This window comes from Salvelinus alpinus, chromosome 21 (genome assembly GCF_045679555.1).
Source record: "Salvelinus alpinus chromosome 21, SLU_Salpinus.1, whole genome shotgun sequence".
Classification (NCBI taxonomy): Eukaryota; Metazoa; Chordata; class Actinopteri; order Salmoniformes; family Salmonidae; genus Salvelinus; species Salvelinus alpinus.
Genome location: NC_092106.1, coordinates 34,338,194 through 34,362,876, shown reverse-complemented (window position 1 = coordinate 34,362,876; position 24,683 = coordinate 34,338,194). Strand labels below are relative to the sequence as shown.

The following is a 24,683-nucleotide window of genomic DNA, read 5'->3' as shown; positions in this document are numbered from 1 at the left end:
TAAATACTACTATAGTTACCATGACATAGTGACTATAAATACTACTAGTTACCATGACATAGTGACTATAAATAGTTACCATGACATAGTGACTATAAATACTACTATAGTTACCATGACATAGTGACTATAAATACTACTACAGTTACCATGACATAGTGACTATAAATAGTTACCATGACATAGTGACTATAAATACTACTATAGTTACCATGGCATAGTGACTATAAATACTACTAGTTACCATGACATAGTGACTATAAATACTACTATAGTTACCATGACATAGTGACTATAAATACTACTAGTTACCATGACATAGTGACTATAAATAGTTACCATGACATAGTGACTATAAATACTACTATAGTTACCATGACATAGTGACTATAAATACTACTACAGTTACCATGACATAGTGACTATAAATAGTTACCATGACATAGTGACTATAAATACTACTATAGTTACCATGACATAGTGACTATAAATACTACTACAGTTACCATGACATAGTGACTATAAATAGTTACCATGACATAGTGACTATAAATAGTTACCATGACATAGTGACTATAAATAGTTACCATGACATAGTGACTATAAATACTACTACAGTTACCATGACATAGTGACTATAAATAGTTACCATGACATAGTGACTATAAATACTACTACAGTTACCATGACATAGTGACTATAAATAGTTACCATGACATAGTGACTATAAATACTACTACAGTTACCATAACATAGTGACTATAAATAGTTACCATGACATGGTGACTATAAATACTACTACAGTTACCATGACATAGTGACTATAAATACTACTACAGTTACCATGACATAGTGACTATAAATACTACTACAGTTACCATGACATAGTGACTATAAATACTACATCTAATCATTTTTATATTTATAATGTGCATGGAGAGAAAGTCATTGTCTCAACACCACTACCCTGGTCCTTATGGCTTTAACACTGTCCCTGTTTACTCCTCATCCACCACCCTGGTCCTTATGGCTTTAACACTGTCCCTGTTTACTCCTCATCCACCACCCTGGTCCTTATGGCTTTAACACTGTCCCTGTTTACTCCTCATCCACCACCCTGGTCCTTATGGCTTTAACACTGTCCCTGTTTACTCCTCATCTACCACCCTGGTCCTTATGGCTTTAACACTGTCCCTGTTTACTCATCATCCACCACCCTGGTCCTTATGGCTTTAACACTGTCCCTGTTTACTACTCATCCACCACCCTGGTCCTTATGGCTTTAACACTGTCCCTGTTTACTCCTCATCCACCACCCTGGTCCTTATGGCTTTAACACTGTCCCTGTTTACTCATCATCCACCACCCTGGTCCTTATGGCTTTAACACTGTCCCTGTTTACTCCTCATCCACTACCCCGGTCCTTATGGCTTTAACACTGTCCCTGTTTACTCCTCATCCACCACCCTGGTCCTTTTGGCTTTAACACTGTCCCTGTTTACTCCTCAACCACCACCCTGGTCCTTATGGCTTTAACACTGTCCCTGTTTACTCCTCATCCACTACCCCGGTCCTTATGGCTTTAACACTGTCCCTGTTTACTCCTCATCCACCACCCTGGTCCTTTTGGCTTTAACACTGTCCCTGTTTACTCATCATCCACCACCCTGGTCCTTATGGCTTTAACACTGTCCCTGTTTACGCCTCATCCACCACCCTGGTCCTTATGGCTTTTACACTGTCCCTGTTTACTCCTCATCCACTACCCCGGTCCTTTTGGCTTTAACACTGTCCCTGTTTACTCCTCATCCACCACCCTGGTCCTTTTGGCTTTAACACTGTCCCTGTTTACTCCTCATCCACCACCCTGGTCCTTATGGCTTTAACCAGTTAATAGCTCTGGTCTTAAATGGTCTTAAAATGTTGTACATCTTGTATCAACGTTTGTCTGTGTTTAGTTTTCCCTTACCACATGCAAATATATATTTTCAGCAGCTGGATGCATCTACACTATGCCTAAATCCTAGACCTGGTATTTCTGATGTTTCAATGGTGCCAGGGTAGGATAGCTAGTCTTTAATGGTGCCAGGGTAGGATAGCTAGTCTTTAATGGGGCCAGGGTAAGATAGCTAGTCTTTAATTGGGCCAGGGTAGGACAGCTAGTTGTTAATGGGGCCAGGGTAGGACAGCTAGTTGTTAATGGGGCCAGGGTAGGATAGCTAGTCTTTAATGGGGCCAGGGTAGGATAGCTAGTCTTTAATGGGGCCAGGGTAGGATAGCTAGTCATTAATGGGGCCAGGGTAGGATAGCTTGTCTTTAATGGGGCCATGGTAGGATAGCTAGTCGTTAATGGGGCCAGGGTAGGATAGCTAGTCGTTAATGGGGCCAGGGTAGGATAGCTAGTTGTTAATGGGGCCAGGGTAGGATAGCTAGTTGTTAATGGGGCCAGGGTAGGATAGCTAGTCTTTAATGGGGCCAGGGTAGGATAGCTAGTCATTAATGGGGCCAGGGTAGGATAGCTTGTCTTTAATGGGGCCAGGGTAGGATAGCTAGTCTTTTATACGCTGCTGTATTTTCTTTCCTATACCTTCTATGTCGTAACAGGTCGGATTCCAGAAGCATTTGCAGTTTGCACTTTCTTGGTTCCCTGTTCCACCATTGTTGCTCAATCTAAACAAGGCAAAGTCCCATTCAGGGAGTAGGGTACATGTGTGGCCCAGGTAGAAGTTGTCTAAAATTCCAGCATTGAGGTGTGGCAATTAACCGTGTGTGTGTGTGTGTGTGTGTGTGTGTGTAATTGATTCATTATCCACCGAGTGAAGGCTGGCAATATAAGCCCCACACTGGCCCAGCACACATAGTCAAACATGCACTTATCATGCCTTAGTATCTGTAAGTGGCTTTAGCTGGAGCGAGTGTCTCCCCTTTGCTCTGTCTCAGAGAGAAAGAGGAAATTAGTGCTGGAATTAGAGTAGAGCAATTGGAGCTAATATTAGATCAGCCTTTTGTTCCTCTTCTAGAGTCTTCCCTCCTGAAGGGAGGCACTGGTAGAGGTGTGGTATGGGTGATGCAGTTCTGACTACCCAATGAGTTGTTGGGTTTTCATGGGTGATAAGGTGATGGACTGCACACACCATGCTCACACACATACAATAGACTAGTTGGACATTTTGTACACACACCTAGGCCTGCTTTCACACAGACCCAGACCTGTCAATCAGTCAGGACAGGGTGTGGAGACACGACATCCCCACGGCTCACCCTGTGTCCATGGAGACGCCTCTGTCACTGCCATAAAAACAAAATCCTAGAAGCAACACTTAGTTGTGACAACTGAACCAACACAAACAACTTTTCAAAGCACCCTCCTATCTTGTTTCTGTGTGCGATGTGAATAGTGGGAATATTCGCCCGCTGTTCAATGCTCCCTCGTGTGATGTTTATTCAGCTACAGCAATGACGTCTGTTAACTGACCCGGCTACAGCAATATGGATTTGTATTGATAGACTGATTGATTAGCCCTTTGGGTCTCTCTCTCTCTCTCTCTCTCTCTCTCTCTCTCTCTCTCTGTGTGTGGGGTGTGTGGTGTGTGTTGAAAACGGAACTCAAGGCCATGCACCGACTCATGGGGAAATCACTATGATAAGTAAATAATCACCCATTAGGCAAACAGTGAGCAAACAAACACATTTCTCTCTCTCCCTCAGATGATGGGGAAGACAGACGACGACAACTACACCCTGGATGATATGTTTGTTTCCAGCGTGGCTCAGAGAGAGGGCGAGGGGCGAGACGAGGAGAGGATGAGGAGCAGAGCCATCGCGGAGCACAGGCGACTGGCCGTTACCATGGAGAAATGCCGTCACTGCTTCAGCAACCCTGAGCTCCAGAAACACCTGCTCATCGCCATAGGAACCAAGGTGAGAAGGAGGGTTTGGCCCATTGGGATTTGTGGTGTCAGATTGGGGTGTGTCTGTGTTCTTTGACTGGTGTGTGTGTCTCCGCAGGTGTATCTGAGCCTGCCTGGAGGTGTGTCTCTGACAGAGGGTCACTGTCTGATCACTCCACTGCAACACCACTGCTCTGCCACTGGATTGGACGAGGACGTGTGGACCGAGATCCAGGTCAGCCAATCAAAAACTCTACTACAGCCTAGACATGCCCTCCCACCTTTGGGATTTTCACTGATTGGTCTAGAAGGCAGAGATTGGAGTTTGTGTTTGTCCTGTGTGCAGGTGTTCCGCAGGGCGCTGGTGCAGATGTTTGAGTCTCAGGATCAGGACTGTGTGTTTATGGAGACCCACATGAACCCAAAGAGACGCCAGCACATGGTCCTGGAGTGTATCCCTCTACCCAGAGAACTGGGAGACATGGCTCCTATCTACTTTAAGGTATGTGTGTGTGTGTGTCCTATAGAAACCATCTATAACATAGATGAGCTGTCTGGGTTAATACTGTGTGTGTCCTACAGAAAGCCATCATGGAATGTGATGAGGAGTGGGCCATGAATAAGAAGGTTGTGGATCTCTCCTCCAAAGACATCCGCCACGCTGTGAGTTATACCTCCATCTTCTCTTTCCTTCTTCCTCACTCCTGAACTGTTTTCATCCCTCTTTCCCCCTCTCTGTCCCTCCCTCCCTCCACCAAGCTCCAGGACCAGGTGCCTGTCCCTGCCCCCGAGAGAGGGTTTTTAGAGGGGTGTATTCTGTGAGTATGTGTATGACGGTGTGTTCTCTCTGTGCCAGGTGCCGCGGGGTCTGCCATATTTCTCAGTAGACTTTGGTCTTCAGGGGGGCTTTGCTCACGTCATTGAAAACGAACTCAAGTTCCCCCACTACTTTGGCAAGGTCAGTGAATTACAACCTCTATGGGGTGCTTTTACTGTCCGCTGTATCACTCTAAACCTTCTCCCTCCTTTCCCCATCCTTCTCCTCTTCCCTCCTTCCCTCCTCTCCTTCTCTCCCACTCCTCTCCCCTCTCTTCAGGAGATAGTTGGGGGGATGTTGGACGTGGAGCCGAGGATATGGAGGAAGTCCATCAGAGAGAACTTTGACGACCAGCGGAAGAAAGTCCTTGAGTTCTCCCAGTGGTGGAAACCCTTTGACTGCAACAAGACGGACAGCTGAACCAACCAACCAACACATCTCAATAATCCCCTAGCCCCTGCAAATATACAGTAGATGTAACTGCAAGCCATATGGCGTTAGCCCCGCCTTGTCTTCTGAGACGAAGAATCTGTCTGCTTTATAATCCTCTGATCCTGTCAACACATTGTTTTACTCTGAGATTATTCTGATTAAATATGGGCCATAAAATAACTGTTTTAAAAGCTGATGTACAATTGTTGTGTATGTTGGGATACGTTGTTTTACCCTCTTAAAAAGAAATGATTATGATGCTTTCTGTTCTTTTACTTTTGTCATTTAGCAAACACTCTTATCCAGAGCCACTTACAATTAGTGCACTCATCTTCAAATATCTATCAATTAGTGCACTCATCTTCAAATATCTATCAATTAGTGCACTCATCTTCAAATATCTATCAATTAGTGCACTCATCTTCAAATATCTATCAATTAGTGCACTCATCTTCAAATATCTATCAATTAGTGCACTCATCTTTAAATATCTATCAATTAGTGCACTCATCTTTAAATATCTATCAATTAGTGCACTCATCTTCAAATATCTATCAATTAGTGCACTCATCTTCAAATATCTATCAATTAGTGCACTCATCTTCAAATATCTATCAATTAGTGCACTCATCTTCAAATATCTATCAATTAGTGCACTCATCTTTAAATATCTATCAATTAGTGCACTCATCTTTAAATATCTATCAATTAGTGCACTCATCTTTAAATATCTATCAATTAGTGCACTCATCTTCAAATATCTATCAATTAGTGCACTCATCTTCAAATATCTATCAATTAGTGCACTCATCTTCAAATATCTATCAATTAGTGCACTCATCTTTAAATATCTATCAATTAGTGCACTCATCTTCAAATATCTATCAATTAGTGCACTCATCTTCAAATATCTATCAATTAGTGCACTCATCTTCAAATATCTATCAATTAGTGCACTCATCTTCAAATATCTATCAATTAGTGCACTCATCTTCAAATATCTATCAATTAGTGCACTCATCTTCAAATATCTATCAATTAGTGCACTCATCTTTAAATATCTATCAATTAGTGCACTCATCTTCAAATATCTATCAATTAGTGCACTCATCTTCAAATATCTATCAATTAGTGCACTCATCTTCAAATATCTATCAATTAGTGCACTCATCTTCAAATATCTATCAATTAGTGCACTCATCTTTAAATATCTATCAATTAGTGCACTCATCTTCAAATATCTATCAATTAGTGCACTCATCTTCAAATATCTATCAATTAGTGCACTCATCTTCAAATATCTATCAATTAGTGCACTCATCTTTAAATATCTATCAATTAGTGCACTCATCTTTAAATATCTATCAATTAGTGCACTCATCTTCAAATATCTATCAATTAGTGCACTCATCTTTAAATATCTAGGGGAGACAACCATATATCACAATCGTAGCAAGTACATTTTCCCCTCAAAGTACAGTAGTTATCTGCCAAGTTAGTGTTAGTATAAAAAGAGAAGTGTTGGTTCATTTTAATTCCCTGCTTTGTCATTAGGTAACTTGTAAACACCAAAAACACAGCCCCACACACACACTTTTACTCGTAGCTAAACAGCAAACCTGACCCAGCAGCTGCCTTCATCATTCAGACACTAGATTGTTCCTGACATGAGTTAACCACTACACTGGCTCTTAGTACTGTCCCCTGGAAGACCTCTCTCCTCCCTATCCTGTTATTTAAGTCCATCTCTCTCCTCTCTCCATCTTTCTCTTATCACTCATCTCCACTCTCGTGTGTGTCAGTGGTATGTCTCAGTGTCTGTGTGTGTAGTAGACAGTAAATGGTCATCAGTAATGGTGTTATAGTGGTGACGAGTGATCTGTGATTATGTCCACTTAGATGGACCTGGGACAGATTCACAGCCAAGCTCCACTCTGCTGTCCTCTTCCTGCTGACGCATTTTGTGTCTCTCCCTCACACCCAGCCATCCACACACCGTCAGCCCGTATCCCGTGACTAACCCGACCACTTCTGATTAACGGTGCCGTTTATCGCAGTATGGGTCAGACTTGGTTTTACAGTTTTACACACAAACACAGGGTAGAGCAGACTCTGTTAGTCCTACAGGGCCTGTATGGCTGCGTTTAGACAGGCAGCCCAATTCTGATATTTTATTCATGAATTGGCCCTTTTTTTTTTACCAATCAGATCTAAAAAAGATCATTTGGAACAATTAGTGGGGGGAAAAATCTAATGGGCTGCTTGTCTGAACGCAGCCTAAGTTTAGTTCTGAAATACAAGCCTACAGTCAGTTGGAACTAGATCAGACAAGGGGGAGGTGAGTGTATCTCTGAATGACCAGAGGCACCTGTGTGACTCAACGGTAGGCACCTCGGAGCCACTTCATGCACCATCTCTGCTAGCGCTGCTAATTTCATGTGACCGAACTATGTTACGTTTGGGTGTGTGAGTGTCTCTGACTGACATTAACATCTTTTGTGTTTTATTCTGTCTGTTGTATTTAGGTGCATTGTGATGTCTGGGCAGTCTCTTGCTCAACATCTCCAGAAAAAGCATACCTTAAGGCAATTACAACTGTAAATACAGGCTGTTGATCTGGAGGGAGATGGGGGAGACATGGAAGATTCCGTTTGTCGAAAAGGGCTTTTATGGATACCACACACAACACAATCTAAATAATGGCTTTCAAATTGAAGCTGGGTTTTCGGTAATGTCAACTGAAGGGACGAGTCTTCATACTGTAGGCTATGTTCCCTTTCAATAATAACAAGCATTGCGTAAGCAGTATTGTTGTCTTCATGTAACATTTAATTATAATCTTCAATAACCCTAATCATCTAATGATTTGTTAAAGGTATTATACAATCGACCCATCCTCGGAGCGAACACACAGCCAAGGATTTCCTTGCTTTTAATCTCCAGAGAGTTGTGGTTAAATTGTTGCTGCAGATTTATTAAATATCCTTCTGGCAGTGTTATTGATTTATCGTTTTATGGTGATTGAGGTCGTGTAGCTAGATAAGTGAGGGGGGATGGGGAGAGACTGAACATACTTTTGTTCATGTAGTGTATGTGGACACCTGCTCGTCAAAAATCTCATTCCAAAATCTTGGGCATTAATATGGAGTCGGTCCCTTCTTTGCTGCTTTAACAGCCTACTCTTCTGGGAAGGCTTTCCACTAGATGTTGGAACATTGCTGCGGGGACTTGCTTCCATTCAGCCACAAGAGCAGTAGTGAGGTTGGGCACTGATGTTGGGTGATTAGGCCTGGCTCGCAGTTGGCGTTCCAATTCATCCCAAAGGTTCTGCATGGGGTTGAGGTCAGGGCTTTGTGCAGGCCAGTCAAGTTCTTCCCCACCGATCTCGACAAACCGTTTCTGTATGGACCTCGCTTTGTGCACAGGGGATTTCCCTTCACTGGAACAAAGCTCCTAGCCCGAACCATGAAAAACAGCCCCAGACGATTATTCCTTCTCCACCAAACTTTTCAGTTGGCACTATGCATTCGGGCAGGTAGTGTTTTCCTGGTATCTGTCAAACCCAGATTCGTCCATTGGATTGCCAGATGGTGAAGCGTGATTCATCACTTCAGAGAACGCGTTTCCACTGCTCCAGAGTCCAATGGCGGCGAGCTTTACACCTCTCCAGCTAACGCTTGGCAGTGTGCAAGCTCGGCCATGTAAACCCATTTCATAAAGCTCCCGACGAACAGTTCTTGACCTGACGTTGTTTCCAAAGGTAGTTTGGAACTTGGTAGTGAGTGTTGCAACTGAGGACAGACCATTTTTACACGTTAGGCGCTTCAGCGCTCGGCGGTCCCATTCTGTGAGCTTGTGTGGCCTACCACTTCGCGGCTGAGCTGTTATTGCTCCTAGATTCACAATAACAGCACTTACAGCTGACCGGGACAGCTCTAGCAGGGCAGACATTTTACAAACTGACTTGTTGGAAAGGTGGCATCCTATGACGGTGTCACATTGAAAGTCACAGCTCTTCAGTAAGACCATTCTACTGCCAATGTTTGTCTATGGAGATCACATGGCTGTGTGCTCGATTTTATACACCTGTCAGCAACGGGTGTGACTGAAATAGCCAAATCCACTAATTTGAAGGGATTTTCACATACTTTTGTATATATAGTGTATTTCAATGTAAACTATTTGTGTCGGGGCACACTGCTTTGGCAAAGAAAAAACATTTAAGAATCGCACATCCAGGAAAATGCCCGCTGTGCATGTGTAAGTATGTTTTGCATCCTATGGTTGTCTGTGCCTCTCTCTCTGTGTCTGTCTGTCATGTGCAGGTTTGTATGTCTGTCTATGTGTATGCAGTATGTGTTTATCCAGGGTGTATGTATGCAAAAAAAATATATAAAGGATAAAATCACATGCAAACACTAGGCCTATTTGATTTGTAGGTTATGTCTTGGTTTCTCCTGCAGTTGCCTGTAGTAGTCTAGTGTCTCCTCCGTCAGTATCTGCGCCATACATTAGCATAGCCCTAGACTAAAGTAGAATGGTCTCATATGGATGGTAAGAGGGGCAGGGTTAAATCTGATATTATATCTGATTGGCTGTGGCGGATGGAGGTAGTGTAGAATAGTGATGCAGTAGAGCAGAGTGGACAGATATAACTCCACCAGGCAGCGGCTCGAGCTGATGTTTGACTGCATGCTGACTGCGCGAGCATCTCTCGGTATCTTCCGATCCTCCTCAGGCCCGCACCTGGACACACCGTTTCCCGCCCACCGGAGAGGAATACAGCCAGCCAACTGCAGGGATGAGAGGATGAAGGAATGAAAGGATGAGTAGTTCACACAGACAGAGTCAGAAAGCCGTGAAGCCGCACATGATTTGATAGTAGAGAGGTGCGCAGCAGGCAAAATACTTCCAACTGGGATTTCAAAGGGAAAACAAAAAGGACAACCGTTAAAACCGTTAGACATGAGATTCAGCTTGCGAATCTAGTCCCTATCTGGACGTCGCGATAGCATATTTGTTTTTTCTCTAAATGCTCGCGTGCCGTTAGTGTCGCTCTTGACCGGCGCGCGCGCCTCCCAATCTTTCCCACGCAAGTGAATCTGATGAGTCCCCGTAGCCGTGTGTTGTTTCGTCGCCGCACGCGTACGCGCCCGGACTTCTCGCGCTTAGCAGCAGCAGCATGTCCTCGCGCAAGATCTCGTCAGAGTCGTTCAGCTCGATGGGCTCGGAGTGCCTGGAGAGCCCTGGAGATGATGGCGACTCCTGCCCATTTTCACGCATCTGGAACGGCAAGAGCCCCGTGGAGAAGCTCGCGTGCCCGTTCGAGGACGCACCGGGACCCAAACGGGCGACAAGACGGAAGCGCGTGAACCTGGACTCGCTCGGGGAGAGCTTGAGGAGGTTAACGTCGCCCACGGTAGGATACAGTAACAAAAACCGCAGATTTTCTCCGGTATTTCTCTCTCCCCTCTGCATGCATCACCTGCGTGATTACACAAGGGCCAGCACCCTGGAGATGACTGTTAGAATAACGAGAGAGAGAGAAGAATGGGTAGTAGATACGGCCTATTCTATATCACCCATTACTGGGTGATGAGGTTGTTCTGGGTGAGTTCTGGTGAGTACTGAAGGCAGATTGTTTACAGCGTGTAGTTTAGCTGGCTCCCTCTAGCCTCCTCTGCCCCATCTGCACTGACATGAAAGAAGTGGACAGGTGAAATAAAATACCAGGCAGGGAGGGCTCCAGCATACAGCATCATTAACTGTGTTTACAGAACAGTGTAGATTAAGGAATAGAAAAAAGCTAGATATTAACGATGCATTTGATGATGATTATTGTGATAAAGATATCCTGGTCTAATACAAGACTCTTTTTAATTTCCTTGGTCCAAGGGAAGTGCTTAACTTGCTACTCCCTGGCCAAAAGCAGAGAGACCACAGCCTGCTTTGAAATGAAATATTTATGATACCCGCTTCTGTCAGAATTAGTACTGGGTCTGGGTCTGTGCCTCAGTACTTGTAATAAGAGGCCTACAGTCACAGCGACCCTCTCTCTAACCCCCCCCCCCCCCCCCCTCCCACACACACACACACTGCAATCATGGTGACCCAATCGTACAAGAGCAAGGCAAGGAGTGGACCTCTCTTAGCGGTCAGCCATGACCGGGAGAACAGAGCATGTACTTGGTGTTCACTTCACGGTCCTGATACTATCAACCAGGCCAGTCACGGTGACCCAGAACAGAGGACACACACACACAGCATCTTCACACACAGATGGGCATACCCTCCCCCTGTCTCCACACATTATACTGCTTGATAAGAGGAGGAGAGAGGAGAACTGCTTGAGGAGAGAGAAAGAGGAGAGAGAAGTACTGCTTGAAGAGGGAGAAAGGCATATGAAGGACACAGATGATGGAGGGAGGGAGGGGAGAGAGGAAAGGAGGGCAGAGGAAGGATACAGATGATGGAGGGAGGGGAGAGAGGGAAGGAGGGCAGAGGAAGTATACAGATGATGGATGGAGGGAGGGGAGAGAGGGAAGGAGGGCAGAGGAAGTATACAGATGATGGAGAGAGGAAAGGAGGGCAGAGGAAGGATACAGATGATGGAGGGAGGGAGGGGAGAGAGGAAAGGAGGGCAGAGGAAGGATACAGATGATGGATGGAGGGAGGGGAGAGAGGGAAGGAGGGCAGAGGAAGTATACAGATGATGGAGAGAAGAAAGGAGGGCAGAGGAAGGATACAGATGATGGAGGGAGGGAGGGGAGAGAAGAAAGGAGGGTAGAGGAAGGATACAGATGATGGAGGGAGGGAGGGGAGAGAGGAAAGGAGGGCAGAGGAAGGATACAGATGATGGAGGGAGGGGAGAGAGGGAAGGAGGGCAGAGGAAGTATACCGATGATGGATGGAGGGAGGGGAGAGAGGGAAGGAGGGCAGAGGAAGTATACAGATGATGGAGAGAGGAAAGGAGGGCAGAGGAAGGATACAGATGATGGATGGAGGGAGGGGAGAGAGGAAAGGAGGGCAGAGGAAGGATACAGATGATGGAGGGAGGGAGGGGAGAGAGGAAAGGAGGGCAGAGGAAGGATACAGATGATGGAGGGAGGGAGGGGAGAGAGGAAAGGAGGGCAGAGGGAGGATACAGATGATGGAGGGAGGGGAGAGAAGAAAGGAGAGAGTAAAACTAAAGACACAAATGAACACATTTTTCTTTGTGTGTGTGTGTCGGTCTGTGTGTGTTTGTTTGTTTGTATGGATCAGCCAGCTGATCCACTGTGTGTTAACAAGCCAACCCACCTTTTCATAGTGTATGTGTGTGTATGGATTAATGTACAAGACTTTGGGATGTGAATGTTTGCTAGTGAAATGTGATAAAAGATGTGTGCTTGTCATTGTGTTTACTGGTTTTCTGATGGTAATGTGTGGAGAGAGTGAGTGTGTGTCGATGACGTATGTTCTGTGAATGAATGGCTAAAACAAGGATATTCTCACAGGACACCTGTATGTATAACGTTGGATGAGCCAGATGCTGGTCTCCTGCACACCAGGTTTCAGCAGAGGCCGTTAGATGAGCCAGATGCTGGTCTCCTGTACACCAAGTTTCAGCAGAGACCGTTGGATGAGCCAGATGCTGGTCTCCTGTACACCAGGTTTCAGCAGAGGCCGTTAGATGAGCCAGATGCTGGTCTCCTGTACACCAGGTTTCAGCAGAGGCCGTTGGATGAGCCAGATGCTGGTCTCCTGTACACCAGGTTTCAGCAGAGGCCGTTGGATGAGCCAGATGCTGGTCTCCTGTACACCAGGTTTCAGCAGAGGTCGTTGGATGAGCCAGATGCTGGTCTCCTGTACACCAGGTTTCAGCAGAGGCCGTTGGATGAGCCAGATGCTGGTCTCCTGTACACCAGGTTTCAGCAGAGGCCGTTAGATGAGCCAGATGCTGGTCTCCTGTACACCAGGTTTCAGCAGAGGCCGTTGGATGAGCCAGATGCTGGTCTCCTGTACACCAGGTTTCAGCAGAGGTCGTTGGATGAGCCAGATGCTGGTCTCCTGTACACCAGGTTTCAGCAGAGGCCGTTGGATGAGCCAGATGCTGGTCTCCTGTACACCAGGTTTCAGCAGAGGCCGTTAGATGAGCCAGATGCTGGTCTCCTGTACACCAGGTTTCAGCAGAGGCCGTTAGATGAGCCAGATGCCTGTCTCCTGTACACCACTTTTCAGCAGAGGTCGTTAGATGAGCCAGATGCTGGTCTCCTGTACACCAGGTTTCAACAGAGGCCGTTAGATGAGCCAGATGCTGGTCTCCTGTACACCAGGTTTCAACAGAGACCGTTAGATGAGCCAGATGCTGGTCTCCTGTACACCAGGTTTCAGCAGAGGCTGTTAGATGAGCCAGATGCTGGTCTCCTGTACACCAGGTTTCAGCAGAGGTCGTTAGATGAGCCAGATGCTGGTCTCCTGTACACCAGGTTTCAGCAGAGGCTGTTAGATGAGCCAGATGCTGGTCTCCTGTACACCAGGTTTCAACAGAGACCGTTAGATGAGCCAGATGCTGGTCTCCTGTACACCAGGTTTCAGCAGAGGCTGTTAGATGAGCCAGATGCTGGTCTCCTGTACACCAGGTTTCAGCAGAGGTCGTTAGATGAGCCAGATGCTGGTCTCCTGTACACCAGGTTTCAGCAGAGGCTGTTAGATGAGCCAGATGCTGGTCTCCTGTACACCAGGTTTCAACAGAGACCGTTAGATGAGCCAGATGCTGGTCTCCTGTACACCAGGTTTCAGCAGAGGCCGTAGGGTGACCCCAGGCTGACACGGTGTTCTTTTACCATTGCTACAGGATTGTATTAATGTTCATCATATTAAACCCTCTCCCTCTGGCTCAGTCTCTCTCTCTCTGTCTCTCTCTCTCTCTGTCTCTCTCTCTCTGTCTCTCTCTCTTTCTCTCTCTGTCACTCTCTCTGTGTGTGTCTCTCTCTCTCTAGTTTCTCTCTCTGTCACTCTCTCCTCTCTCTTCTCTCTCTCTCTCTCTGTCTCTCTCTCTCTCTATCTCGATCTCTCTCTCTCACACGCGCATGCACACACACACACACTCCGTCTCAGTCAGAGGATAGTGTTTTTGTCGTTGTTGATAGGAGAGGATAGTGTTTTTGTCATTGTTGATAGGAAAGGATAGTGTTGTTGATAGGAGAGGATATTGTTTTTGTCGTTGTTGATAGAAGAGGATAGTGTTTTGTCATTGTTGATAGAAAAGGATAGTGTTTTGTCGTTGTTGATAGGAAAGGATAATGTTTTTGTCATTGTTGATAAGAAAGAATAGTGTTTTTGTCGTTGAGGATAGTGTTTTTATCATTGTTGATAGGAAAGGATAGTGTTTTTGTCGTTGTTGATAGGAGAGGATAATGTTTTTGTCATTGTTGATAAGAAAGAATAGTGTTTTTGTCGTTGTTGATAGGAAAGGATAATGTTTTTGTCATTGTTGATAAGAAAGGATAGTAGTTTTGTCATTGTTGATAGGAGAGGATACATTTTTTGTCATTGTTGATAAGAAAGAATAGTGTTTTTGTTGTTGTTGATAGGAAAGGATAGTGTTTTTGTCGTTGTTGATAGGAGAGGATAGTGTTTTTGTCATTGTTGATAGGAGAGGATAGTGTTTTTGTCATTGTCCATAGGAAAGAATAGTGTTTTTGTCGTTGTTGATAGGAGAGGATAGTGTTTTTGTCATTGTTGATAGGAAAGGATAGTGTTGTTGATAGGAGAGGATATTGTTTTTGTCATCGTTGATAGAAGAGGATAGTGTTTTGTCATTGTTGATAGAAAAGGATAGTGTTTTGTCGTTGTTGATAGGAAAGGATAATGTTTTTGTCATTGTTGATAAGAAAGAATAGTGTTTTTGTCGTTGTTGATAGAAGAGGATAGTGTTTTGTCGTTGTTGATAGGAAAGGATAGTGTTTTTGTCGTTGTTGATAGGAGAGGATAATGTTTTTGTCATTGTTGATAAGAAATAATAGTGTTTTTGTCGTTGTTGATAGGAAAGGATAATGTTTTTGTCATTGTTGATAAGAAAGGATAGTAGTTTTGTCATTGTTGATAGGAGAGGATACATTTTTTGTCATTGTTGATAAGAAAGAATAGTGTTTTTGTTGTTGTTGATAGGAAAGGATAGTGTTTTTGTCGTTGTTGATAGGAGAGGATAGTGTTTTTGTCATTGTTGATAGGAGAGGATAGTGTTTTTGTCATTGTCCATAGGAAAGAATAGTGTTTTTGTCGTTGTTGATAGGAGAGGATAGTGTTTTTGTCATTGTTGATAGGAAAGGATAGTGTTGTTGATAGGAGAGGATATTGTTTTTGTCGTCGTTGATAGAAGAGGATAGTGTTTTGTCATTGTTGATAGAAAAGGATAGTGTTTTGTCGTTGTTGATAGGAAAGGATAATGTTTTTGTCATTGTTGATAAGAAAGAATAGTGTTTTTGTCGTTGTTGATAGAAGAGGATAGTGTTTTGTCGTTGTTGATAGGAAAGGATAGTGTTTTTGTCGTTGTTGATAGGAGAGGATAATGTTTTTGTCATTGTTGATAAGAAATAATAGTGTTTTTGTCGTTGTTGATAGGAAAGGATAATGTTTTTGTCATTGTTGATAAGAAAGGATAGTGTTTTTGTCATTGTTGATAGGAAAGGATAGTGTTTTTGTCGTTGTTGATAGGAGAGGATAATGTTTTTGTCATTGTTGATAAGAAAGGATAGTGTTTTTGTCATTGTTGATAGGAAAGGATAGTGTTTTTGTCGTTGTTGATGGGAAAGGATAGTGTTTTTTTGTGCCAGTAATACATTGCTGGAATGTTAATAAAGTATTAAATGCGGTCTGCTGAAATGATCTGTTATATATTTATATTTAGGGCCCTGAGTTTTTAGCGACCACTTGACCCGACCAGGACAGCAGGGTGCTTATATTTGTCCTATTCCACACATGTACAAGTGTGTATTAATGTGCATGTGTGAATTTAAAATGTGTTTTTTTTGCATATCCCAGAGAGTGGGGCCATGGCCAAGGTCTGCCATTTTCAACGGTGACCCTGGAGCAATGAGGGTTAAGTGCCTTGCTCAAGGGCACATCGGCAGACTTTTCGCCTTGTCGCCTCGGGATTCAAACCAGCAACCTCTCGGTTACTGGCCCAGTGACATTTTTCTTTTTTCATCTTCTTTCAGACACAGATGGTTCAACAGTCTTTACAGAGAACCTTAGAGTTCTACAGACAGAAAGAGATCAGGTAAGGACTGCTGTGCTGCGTGTGTGTATGCGTGTGTGTATGCGTGTGTCTGCGTCCTTGAGAATGGTGTAGTAGAGGTAGCTATAGGCCTATGGGAAGAGAGAATAAGCATACTGTGAGTAATGATTTCTAGTAACATAGTGAGGTCACATAAGAGCAAGGCTACTGTACTGTTTTCTGTTTTAGCTCATATAAATCTGTTTTAGCTGATATAAGTGTTATAAATGAGAAAACCATGTAACTAATTCATCCGTTACATAACACGTGTGTTTGTATTTTGTGTTGCTCTGTGTCCTTGTTTTGAACCGTACTGAACATGTAAAGTGTTGGTCGCATGTTTCATGAGCTGAAATAAAAGATCCCAGAAGTTTTTACACACAAAAATATTATTTCTCTCAAATTTGTTTACTTTCCTGTTAGTGAGCATTTCTCCTTTGCCAAGATAATCCATCCACCTGACAGGTGCAGGGGACAATAAAAGGCCACTCTAAACAACACAATGCCACAGATGTCTCACGCTTTGAGGGAGTGTGCAATTGGCATGCTGACTGCAGGAATGTCCACCAGAGCTGTTGCCAGATAATTTAATGCTAATTTCTCTACCATAAGCCGCCTCCAACGTCATTTTAGAGAATTTGGCAGTACGTCCAATTGGCCTTACAACTGCAGACCACGTGTAACCACGCCAGCCTAGGATCTCCACTTCCGGCTTCTTCACCAGCGGATCGTCTGAGACCAGTCACCCGGACAGCTGATGAAACTGAGGGTGGGCCTAGCTCCCCAGTGGCTGCATCCCTGTCCAGTCGTGAAATCCATAGATTAGGGCGTAATGAATTTATTTCAATTGACTGATTACCTTATATGAACTGTAACTCAGTAAAATCATGGAAATTGTTGCATGTTGCATTTAGATTTTGTTCAGTATAGTTAAGTGTGTGTGTGTGTGTGTGTGTGTGTGTGTGTGTGTGTGTGTGTGTGTGTGTGTGTGTGTGTGTGTGTGTGTGTGTGTGTGTGTGTGTGTGTGTGTGTGTGTGTGTGTGTGTGTGTGTGTGTGTGTGTGTGTGATCTCTGTCTATTAGGGTGGTAAATGTGCTCATTAGACATAGCAGGTCAATATTACAGTAATGCCCCGGTAAATATTACGGTAATGCCCCATTGGTTTATAAACAGACCAGCAATGAGGCGATCTCTAGCCTGTTATAAACTGGTTCGAGTCCTGAATGCTGATTGGCTGACATCTGTGGTATATTAGACCGTATACCACGCGTATGACAAAACATTTATTTTTACTGCTCTAATTACGTTGGTAACCAGTTTATAATAGCAATAAGGCACCTCAGGGGTTTGTGATATATGGCCAATATACCACGGCTAAGGGCTGTATCCAGGCACTCCATGTTGCGTCGTGCTTAAGAACAGCCCTTAGCCATGGTATATTGGCCATTTACCACACTCCCTCGGTTCTTATTGCTTAATTATATAATCTCTCTGTCCCCATTCCGTGTGTGTGTGTGTGTGTGTGTGTGTGTGTGTGTGTGGGTGTGGGTGTGGGTGGGTGTGTGTGTGTGTGTCAAAGGTGCAGAGAGGATGGGAAGGAGGAAAAGAAAAGTGTTACTTTGGAGAAGTGTCCTTTTGTGGATCATTGTGGTTCTGGAGAAGAGGCAGACATCTCAGGAATACTACAGTACATGGCTACTCTACAGGGTCAGTATCACTCTACCATGTGACTGAGTGTGTGTGTCGTGCATGTGTAGCCCATCGGTGTAGAGTTGTGTGTTGGCAGAATGTTATTGGTACTGCCTGTTTACTTTGTGTGTGTGTGTGTGTGTGTGTGTGTGTGTGTGTGTGTGTGTGTGTGTGTGTGTGTGTGTGTGTGTGTGTGTGTGTGTGTGTGTGTGTGTGTGTGTGTGTGTGTGTGTGTGTGTGTGTGTGTGTGTGTGTGTGTGTGTGTGTGCTTTTAATGACTTCTATGCTCTCTGCTTAGTCTCTGTGTGCACATTTCCAGGAGTTTGATTAGTGCTGTCTGCTAACTATGCGTAGTAAGGGATAGTGTGTGCTTTTTGATGTATAAGGGTTTGATTTATGTCCAAACGCGTGTGTGTGTCATTTTGACTCCCCAAAAAGTCCTGAAATTTCACAGAAATGAAGCTGTGTGTGGAATAGGTGTGTGATTTATAATGTTGACACTAGAATAATTCTTCAATTGCACTTTGCTACTAAAAGTAACACCTCCACACGCACATGAACCCCTCTGGAACCCTACAGCTACCTTCTAATGAGGAGACACATCTCGGTGGAGCTCTGACAAACACACTTCTTCTTGACCTCTTTCTGCTTTTCTCTTTCTCTCCTCCTTCCTCTCCCTTTCCTGGCTCTCCTACCTCTCACCCTCTCTCCCTCCCTCCTCTTCCCTAATCCCTCTTTCTCCTCCCCCCTCCATCTTTCTGTTTTGTGCTGCAGTACTGATGGTTATTAGGTTAAAGCACAACCTGTTCCTCAGTGTTCTCCTTCTCTGTCTCTCTACCTCCCTCCCTCCATCTCTCCCTCCCTCCATCTCTCTCTACCTCCCTCCCTCCATCTCTCCCTCCATCCATCTCCATCTACCTCCCTCCATCTCTCTCTACCTCCATCTCCCTACCTCCCTCCATCCATCTCCATCTACCTCCCTCCATCTCTCTCTACATCCATCCATCTCCATCTACCTCCCTCCATCTCTCTACCTCCCTCCATCTCTCTCTACCTCCCTCCCTCCATCTCTCTCTACCTCCCTCCCTCCATCTCTCCCTCCATCCATCTCCATACCTCCCTCCATCCATCTCCATCTACCTCCCTCCATCTCTCTCTACCTCCATCTCCATACCTCCCTCCATCTCTACCTCCCTCCATCTCCATACCTCCCTCCATCCATCTCCATCTACCTCCCTCCATCTCTCTCTACCTCCATCCATCTCCATCTACCTCCCTCCATCTCTCTACCTCCCTCCATCTCTCTCTACCTCCCTCCCTCCATCTCTCCCTCCCTCCATCTCCATACCTCCCTCCATCCATCTCCATCTACCTCCCTCCATCTCTCTCTACCTCCATCCATCTCCATCTACCTCCCTCCATCTACCTACCTCCCTCCCTCCATATCTCTCTACATCCCTCCATCTACCTCCCTCCATCTCTATCTACCTCCCTCCATCTACCTACCTCCCTCCCTCCATCTCTCTCTCCATCCCTCCATCTACCTCCCTCCATCTCTATCTACCTCCCTCCATCTACCTACCTCCCTCCCTCCATCTCTCTCTACATCCCTCCATCTACCTCCCTCCATCTCTATCTACCTCCCTCCATCTACCTACCTCCCTCCCTCCATCCATCTCCATCTACCTCCCTCCATCTACCTACCTCCCTCCCTCCATCTCTCTCTACATCCCTCCATCTACCTCCCTCCATCTCTATCTACCTCCCTCCATCTACCTACCTCCCTCCCTCCCTCCATCCATCTCTATCTACCTCCCTCCATCTACCTACCTACCTCCCTCCATCCATCTCTATCTACCTCCCTCCATCTACCTACCTCCCTCCCTCCATCTCTCTCTACACCCCTCCCTCTCTCTCTCTCTACCTCCCTCTATCTCCCTCTACCTCCCCCTCCATCTACCTACCTCCCTCCCTCCATCTACCTCCCTCCCTCCATCTCTCTACCTCCCTTCCTCGCTCCATCTACCTCCCTCTCTCCATCTCCCTATACCTTCCTCCATCTCCCTCTACCTACCTACCTCCCTCCCTCCATCTCTCTCTACCTCCCTCTATCTCCCTCTACCTCCCTCCCTCCCTCTATCTCCCTCTACCTTCCTCCATCTACTTCTACCTCCTTCCATCTCCCTCTACCTCCCTCCCTTATTCTGTCTACCTTCCTCCGTCTGTCTACCTCCCTCCCTTATTCTGTCTACCTTCCTCCGTCTGTCTACCTCCCTCCCTTATTCTGTCTACCTTCCTCCGTCTGTCTACCTCCCTCCCTTATTCTGTCTACCTTCCTCCGTCTGTCTACCTTCCTCCGTCTGTACCTCCCTCCCTTATTCTGTCTACCTTTCTCCGTCTGTCTCCCTCCCTCCCTTATTCTGTCTACCTTCCTCCGTCTGTCTACCTCCTTCCCTTATTCTGTCTACCTTCCTCCGTCTGTCTACCTCCTTCCCTTATTCTGTCTACCTTCCTCCGTCTGTCTACCTTCCTCCGTCTGTCTACCTCCCTCCCTTATTCTGTCTACCTTCCTCCGTCTGTCTACCTCCCTCCCTTATTCTGTCTACCTTCCTCCGTCTGTCTACCTCCTTCCCTTATTCTGTCTACCTTCCTCCGTCTGTCTACCTCCTTCCCTTATTCTGTCTACCTTCCTCCGTCTGTCTGTCTACCTCCCTCCCTTATTCTGTCTACCTTCCTCCGTCTGTCTACCTCCCTCCCTTATTCTGTCTACCTTCCTCCGTCTGTCTACCTTCCTCCGTCTGTCTATCTCCTTCCCTTATTCTGTCTACCTTCCTCCGTCTGTCTACCTCCTTCCCTTATTCTGTCTACCTTCCTCCGTCTGTCTACCTCCCTCCCTTATTCTGTCTACCTTCCTCCGTCTGTCTACCTTCCTCCGTCTGTCTACCTCCTTCCCTTATTCTGTCTACCTTCCTCCGTCTGTCTACCTTCCTCCCTTATTCTGTCTACCTTCCTCCGTCTGTCTACCTCCCTCCCTTATTCTGTATACCTTCCTCCGTCTTTCTACCTTCCTCCGTCTGTCTACCTCCCTCCCTTATTCTGTCTACCTTCCTCCGTCTGTCTACCTCCCTCCCTTATTCTGTCTACCTTCCTCCGTCTGTCTACCTCCTTCCCTTATTCTGTCTACCTTCCTCCGTCTGTCTACCTCCTTCCCTTATTCTGTCTACCTTCCTCCGTCTTTCTACCTTCCTCCGTCTGTCTACCTCCCTCCCTTATTCTGTCTACCTTCCTCCGTCTGTCTACTTCCCTCCCTTATTCTGTCTACCTTCCCCCGTCTGTCTACCTCCCTCCCTTATTCTGTCTACCTTCCTCCGTCTGTCTATCTCCTTCCCTTATTCTGTCTACCTTCCTCCGTCTGTCTACCTCCTTCCCTTATTCTGTCTACCTTCCTCCGTCTGTCTACCTCCTTCCCTTATTCTGTCTACCTTCCTCCGTCTGTCTACCTCCTTCCCTTATTCTGTCTACCTTCCTCCGTCTGTCTACCTCCCTCCCTTATTCTGTCTACCTTCCTCCGTCTGTCTACCTCCCTCCCTTATTCTGTATACCTTCCTCCGTCTTTCTACCTTCCTCTGTCTGTCTACCTCCCTCCCTTATTCTGTCTACCTTCCTCCGTCTGTCTACCTCCCTCCCTTATTCTGTCTACCTTCCTCCGTCTGTCTACCTCCCTCCCTTATTCTGTATACCTTCCTCCGTCTTTCTACCTTCCTCCGTCTGTCTACCTCCCTCCCTTATTCTGTCTACCTTCCTCCGTCTGTCTACCTCCTTCCCTTATTCTGTCTACCTTCCTCCGTCTGTCTACCTCCTTCCCTTATTCTGTCTACCTTCCTCCGTCTGTCTACCTTCCTCCGTCTGTCTACCTCCCTCCCTTATTCTGTCTACCTTCCTCCGTCTGTCTACTTCCCTCCCTTATTCTGTCTACCTTCCCCCGTCTGTCTACCTCCCTCCCTTATTCTGTCTACCTTCCTCCGTCTGTCTACCTCCTTCCCTTATTCTGTCTACCTTCCTCCGTCTGTCTACCTCCTTCCCTTATTCTGTCTACCTTCCTCCGTCTGTCTACCTCCTTCCCTTATTCTGTCTACCTTCCTCCGTCTGTCTACCTCCCTCCCTTATTCTGTCTACCTTCCTCCGTCTGTCTACCTCCCTCCCTTATTCTGTCTACCTTCCTCCGTCTGTCTACCTCCTTCCCTTATTCTGTCTACCTTCCTCCGTCTGTCTACCTCCCTCTCTCCATGTCTCTCTACCTCCCTCTCTCCATCGCTGCCTCAGCCGTGACATGCCTGTAAATGTCAGCATGCTCCTCACCATACTCTCATTACCTAACCCACCTGTGTATGTGTATGTGTGTGTGTGGTTTGTAGTTTGTTGTGTGTTGTCCAGCCTGTTGTGTTCTCTCTGTTTGTTATGCATCAGGGTTGACTGATCAGTCAGAAAAACAGCAGCTGTGTGTGTGTGTGTAAGTGTGTGTGTGTGTGTGTGTGTGTGTGTGTGTGTGTGTGTGTGTGTGTGTGTGTGTGTGTGTGTGTGTGTGTGTGTGTGTGTGTGTGTGTGTGTGTGTGTGTGTGTGTGTGTGTGTTGTGTGTGTGTGTGTGTGTGTGTGTGTGTGTGTGTGTGTGTGTGTGTGTGCTCTAAAGCTGACTAGATCAGCGTTCTGCTCTGCTTGTCCTTCACAGTAAATAACTCCCTACAGCCCAGCCATGGCACTCCAGCTGTGTTCGTTTACTTTGATGTTGTGGTTGTGTTGTTCTTACGTTGTCCTGAGGTTGTAGTTGTGTTGTCCTTACGGTGTCCTGAGGTTGTTGTTGTGTTGTTCTTACGTTGTCCTGAGGTTGTTGTTGTGTTTTCCTTACGTTGTCCTGAGGTTGTGGTTGTGTTGTTCTTACGTTGTCCTGAGGTTGTGGTTGTGTTGTCCTTACGTTGTCCTGAGGTTGTGGTTGTGTTGTCCTTACGTTGTCCTGAGGTTGTGGTTGTGTTGTCCTGAGGTTGTGGTTGTGTTGTCCTTACGTTGTCCTGAGGTTGTGGTTGTGTTGTCCTTACGTTGTCCTGAGGTTGTGGTTGTGTTGTCCTTACGTTGTCCTGAGGTTGTGGTTGTGTTGTGTTCTAGGTGTGCGGTTCTGTGAGCTGAGGGAGCGTTTCGGGGAGGAGTTCTTCGGTCTGTGTTTCGAGGAGAATGAGCGGGTTCTAAGAGCGGTGGGAGGGAACCTGCAGGACTTCTTTAATGGCTTTGACGCCATCTTAGAACACATCAGAACCTCGACCGGACGCCGCGCCTCTTCAGAGAGCCCCTCCTTTCAATGCAAAGACCCTCACGAGGAGGAGAGAGGAGGAGGAGGAGGAGGAAGAAGGGAGAGGGTGGGAGGAAAGCTTCTCCTCCTCCACTGCTTTAACCCCGCCCCTGTCGTGGGATTGGCTATGCCTGGTCTGATCCGAGCCGTCGCACGCCGAATCTTCCACTCCCAAGTTGTGGTGAAGGAAGCCCCTCCCCTAGCGCCCTTGTCGCCCAATGAGGACCCAGAACACTCAGGAGGAGACTCCACCCCTACACCGACCCCCTCTCCTTCCGCGTCACCATCACCCCCTTCCCCGTCTGCCTCCGTCTGCCTCTCCTTCCTCATCAGAGAAACATCACCCTCCCCTCCCTCCATCCCTCCCTCCTCTGTCACTCTTCCAACAGAGACCTCCAAGCAGACCCTCCCGCCCCTCTCCCTCTCCCCCACTGACCTGCGCATCGGTCCAGCTACATTCTGCAGGGCCTTCCCCTTCCACCTGGTGTTGGGCCCCAGCATGGAGCTGCTGCAGCTAGGGGAAGGTCTGAGAAGGCAGGCACGGATCGAGCCTCACCGGACCCTCTCCTTCAGGGACTGCTTTGAGATTATCTCCCCCAGGATCCAGCCCACCTTCCAGGCCATACTGCTGCGTCTGGCCTCCCCCTTCACCATCCGCACCCGGCCAGACTGCTCCCAGTCAGGCACCAAGGAGAAGGTATTTATGTACTGTGTGTGTGTGTGTGTGTGTGTGTGTGTGTGTGTGTGTGTGTGTGTGTGTGTGTGTGTGTGTGTGTGTGTGTGTGCGCGCATCAGAAAAAGAGGCAAAAATGGTCCTGTTGTATAACATCCTCGATCTACAGTCTCCCCTGTCAGCAAGCTACACACACTGCTCTCTCCATCCTCTATCTACAGTCTCCCCTGTCAGCTAGCTACACACACTGCTCTCTCCATCCTCTATCTACAGTCTCCCCTGTCAGCAAGCTACACACACTGCTCTCCATCCTCTATCTACAGTCTCCCCTGTCAGCTAGCTACACACACTGCTCTCCATCCTCTATCTACAGTCTCCCCTGTCAGCTAGCTACACACACTGCTCTCTCCATCCTCTATCTACAGTCTCCTCTGTCAGCTAGCTACACACACTGCTCTCTCCATCCTCTATCTACAGTCTCCTCTGTCAGCAAGCTACACACACTGCTCTCTCCATCCTCTATCTACAGCCTCCCCTGTCAGCAAGCTACACACACTGCTCTCTCCATCCTCTATCTACAGTC

The 24,683-nt window shown here is 46.3% G+C and overlaps 2 protein-coding genes across 3 annotated transcripts in view; both read left to right on the top strand.

Annotated features, from left to right (window-relative positions):
* cwf19l2 (CWF19 like cell cycle control factor 2) overlaps positions 1 to 5,399 on the top strand; it is a 36,783-nt gene extending 31,384 nt beyond the window's left edge. The window contains exons 15-20 of the mRNA XM_071357859.1: positions 3,709 to 3,921; positions 4,009 to 4,125; positions 4,237 to 4,392; positions 4,473 to 4,553; positions 4,747 to 4,848; positions 4,987 to 5,399. Coding sequence (XP_071213960.1) covers positions 3,709 to 3,921; positions 4,009 to 4,125; positions 4,237 to 4,392; positions 4,473 to 4,553; positions 4,747 to 4,848; positions 4,987 to 5,127 — 810 coding nt within the window. The 3' untranslated portion in view covers positions 5,128 to 5,399. The remainder of the gene's footprint in view (positions 1 to 3,708; positions 3,922 to 4,008; positions 4,126 to 4,236; positions 4,393 to 4,472; positions 4,554 to 4,746; positions 4,849 to 4,986) is intronic.
* A 4,361-nt stretch (positions 5,400 to 9,760) lies between these two features.
* LOC139548275 (guanylate cyclase soluble subunit alpha-2-like) overlaps positions 9,761 to 24,683 on the top strand; it is a 72,040-nt gene continuing 57,117 nt past the window's right edge. Inside the window, exons 1-4 of one of the 2 annotated variants that reach the window (XM_071357847.1) lie at positions 9,761 to 10,558; positions 16,341 to 16,402; positions 17,985 to 18,106; positions 23,247 to 24,124. In XM_071357847.1, the coding sequence (XP_071213948.1) occupies positions 10,322 to 10,558; positions 16,341 to 16,402; positions 17,985 to 18,106; positions 23,247 to 24,124 (1,299 nt within the window). In that variant the 5' untranslated portion in view covers positions 9,761 to 10,321. Of the gene's footprint in view, positions 10,559 to 16,340; positions 16,403 to 17,978; positions 18,107 to 23,246; positions 24,125 to 24,683 lie in introns of both variants that reach the window. The other variant, XM_071357846.1, reaches the window with a different exon arrangement.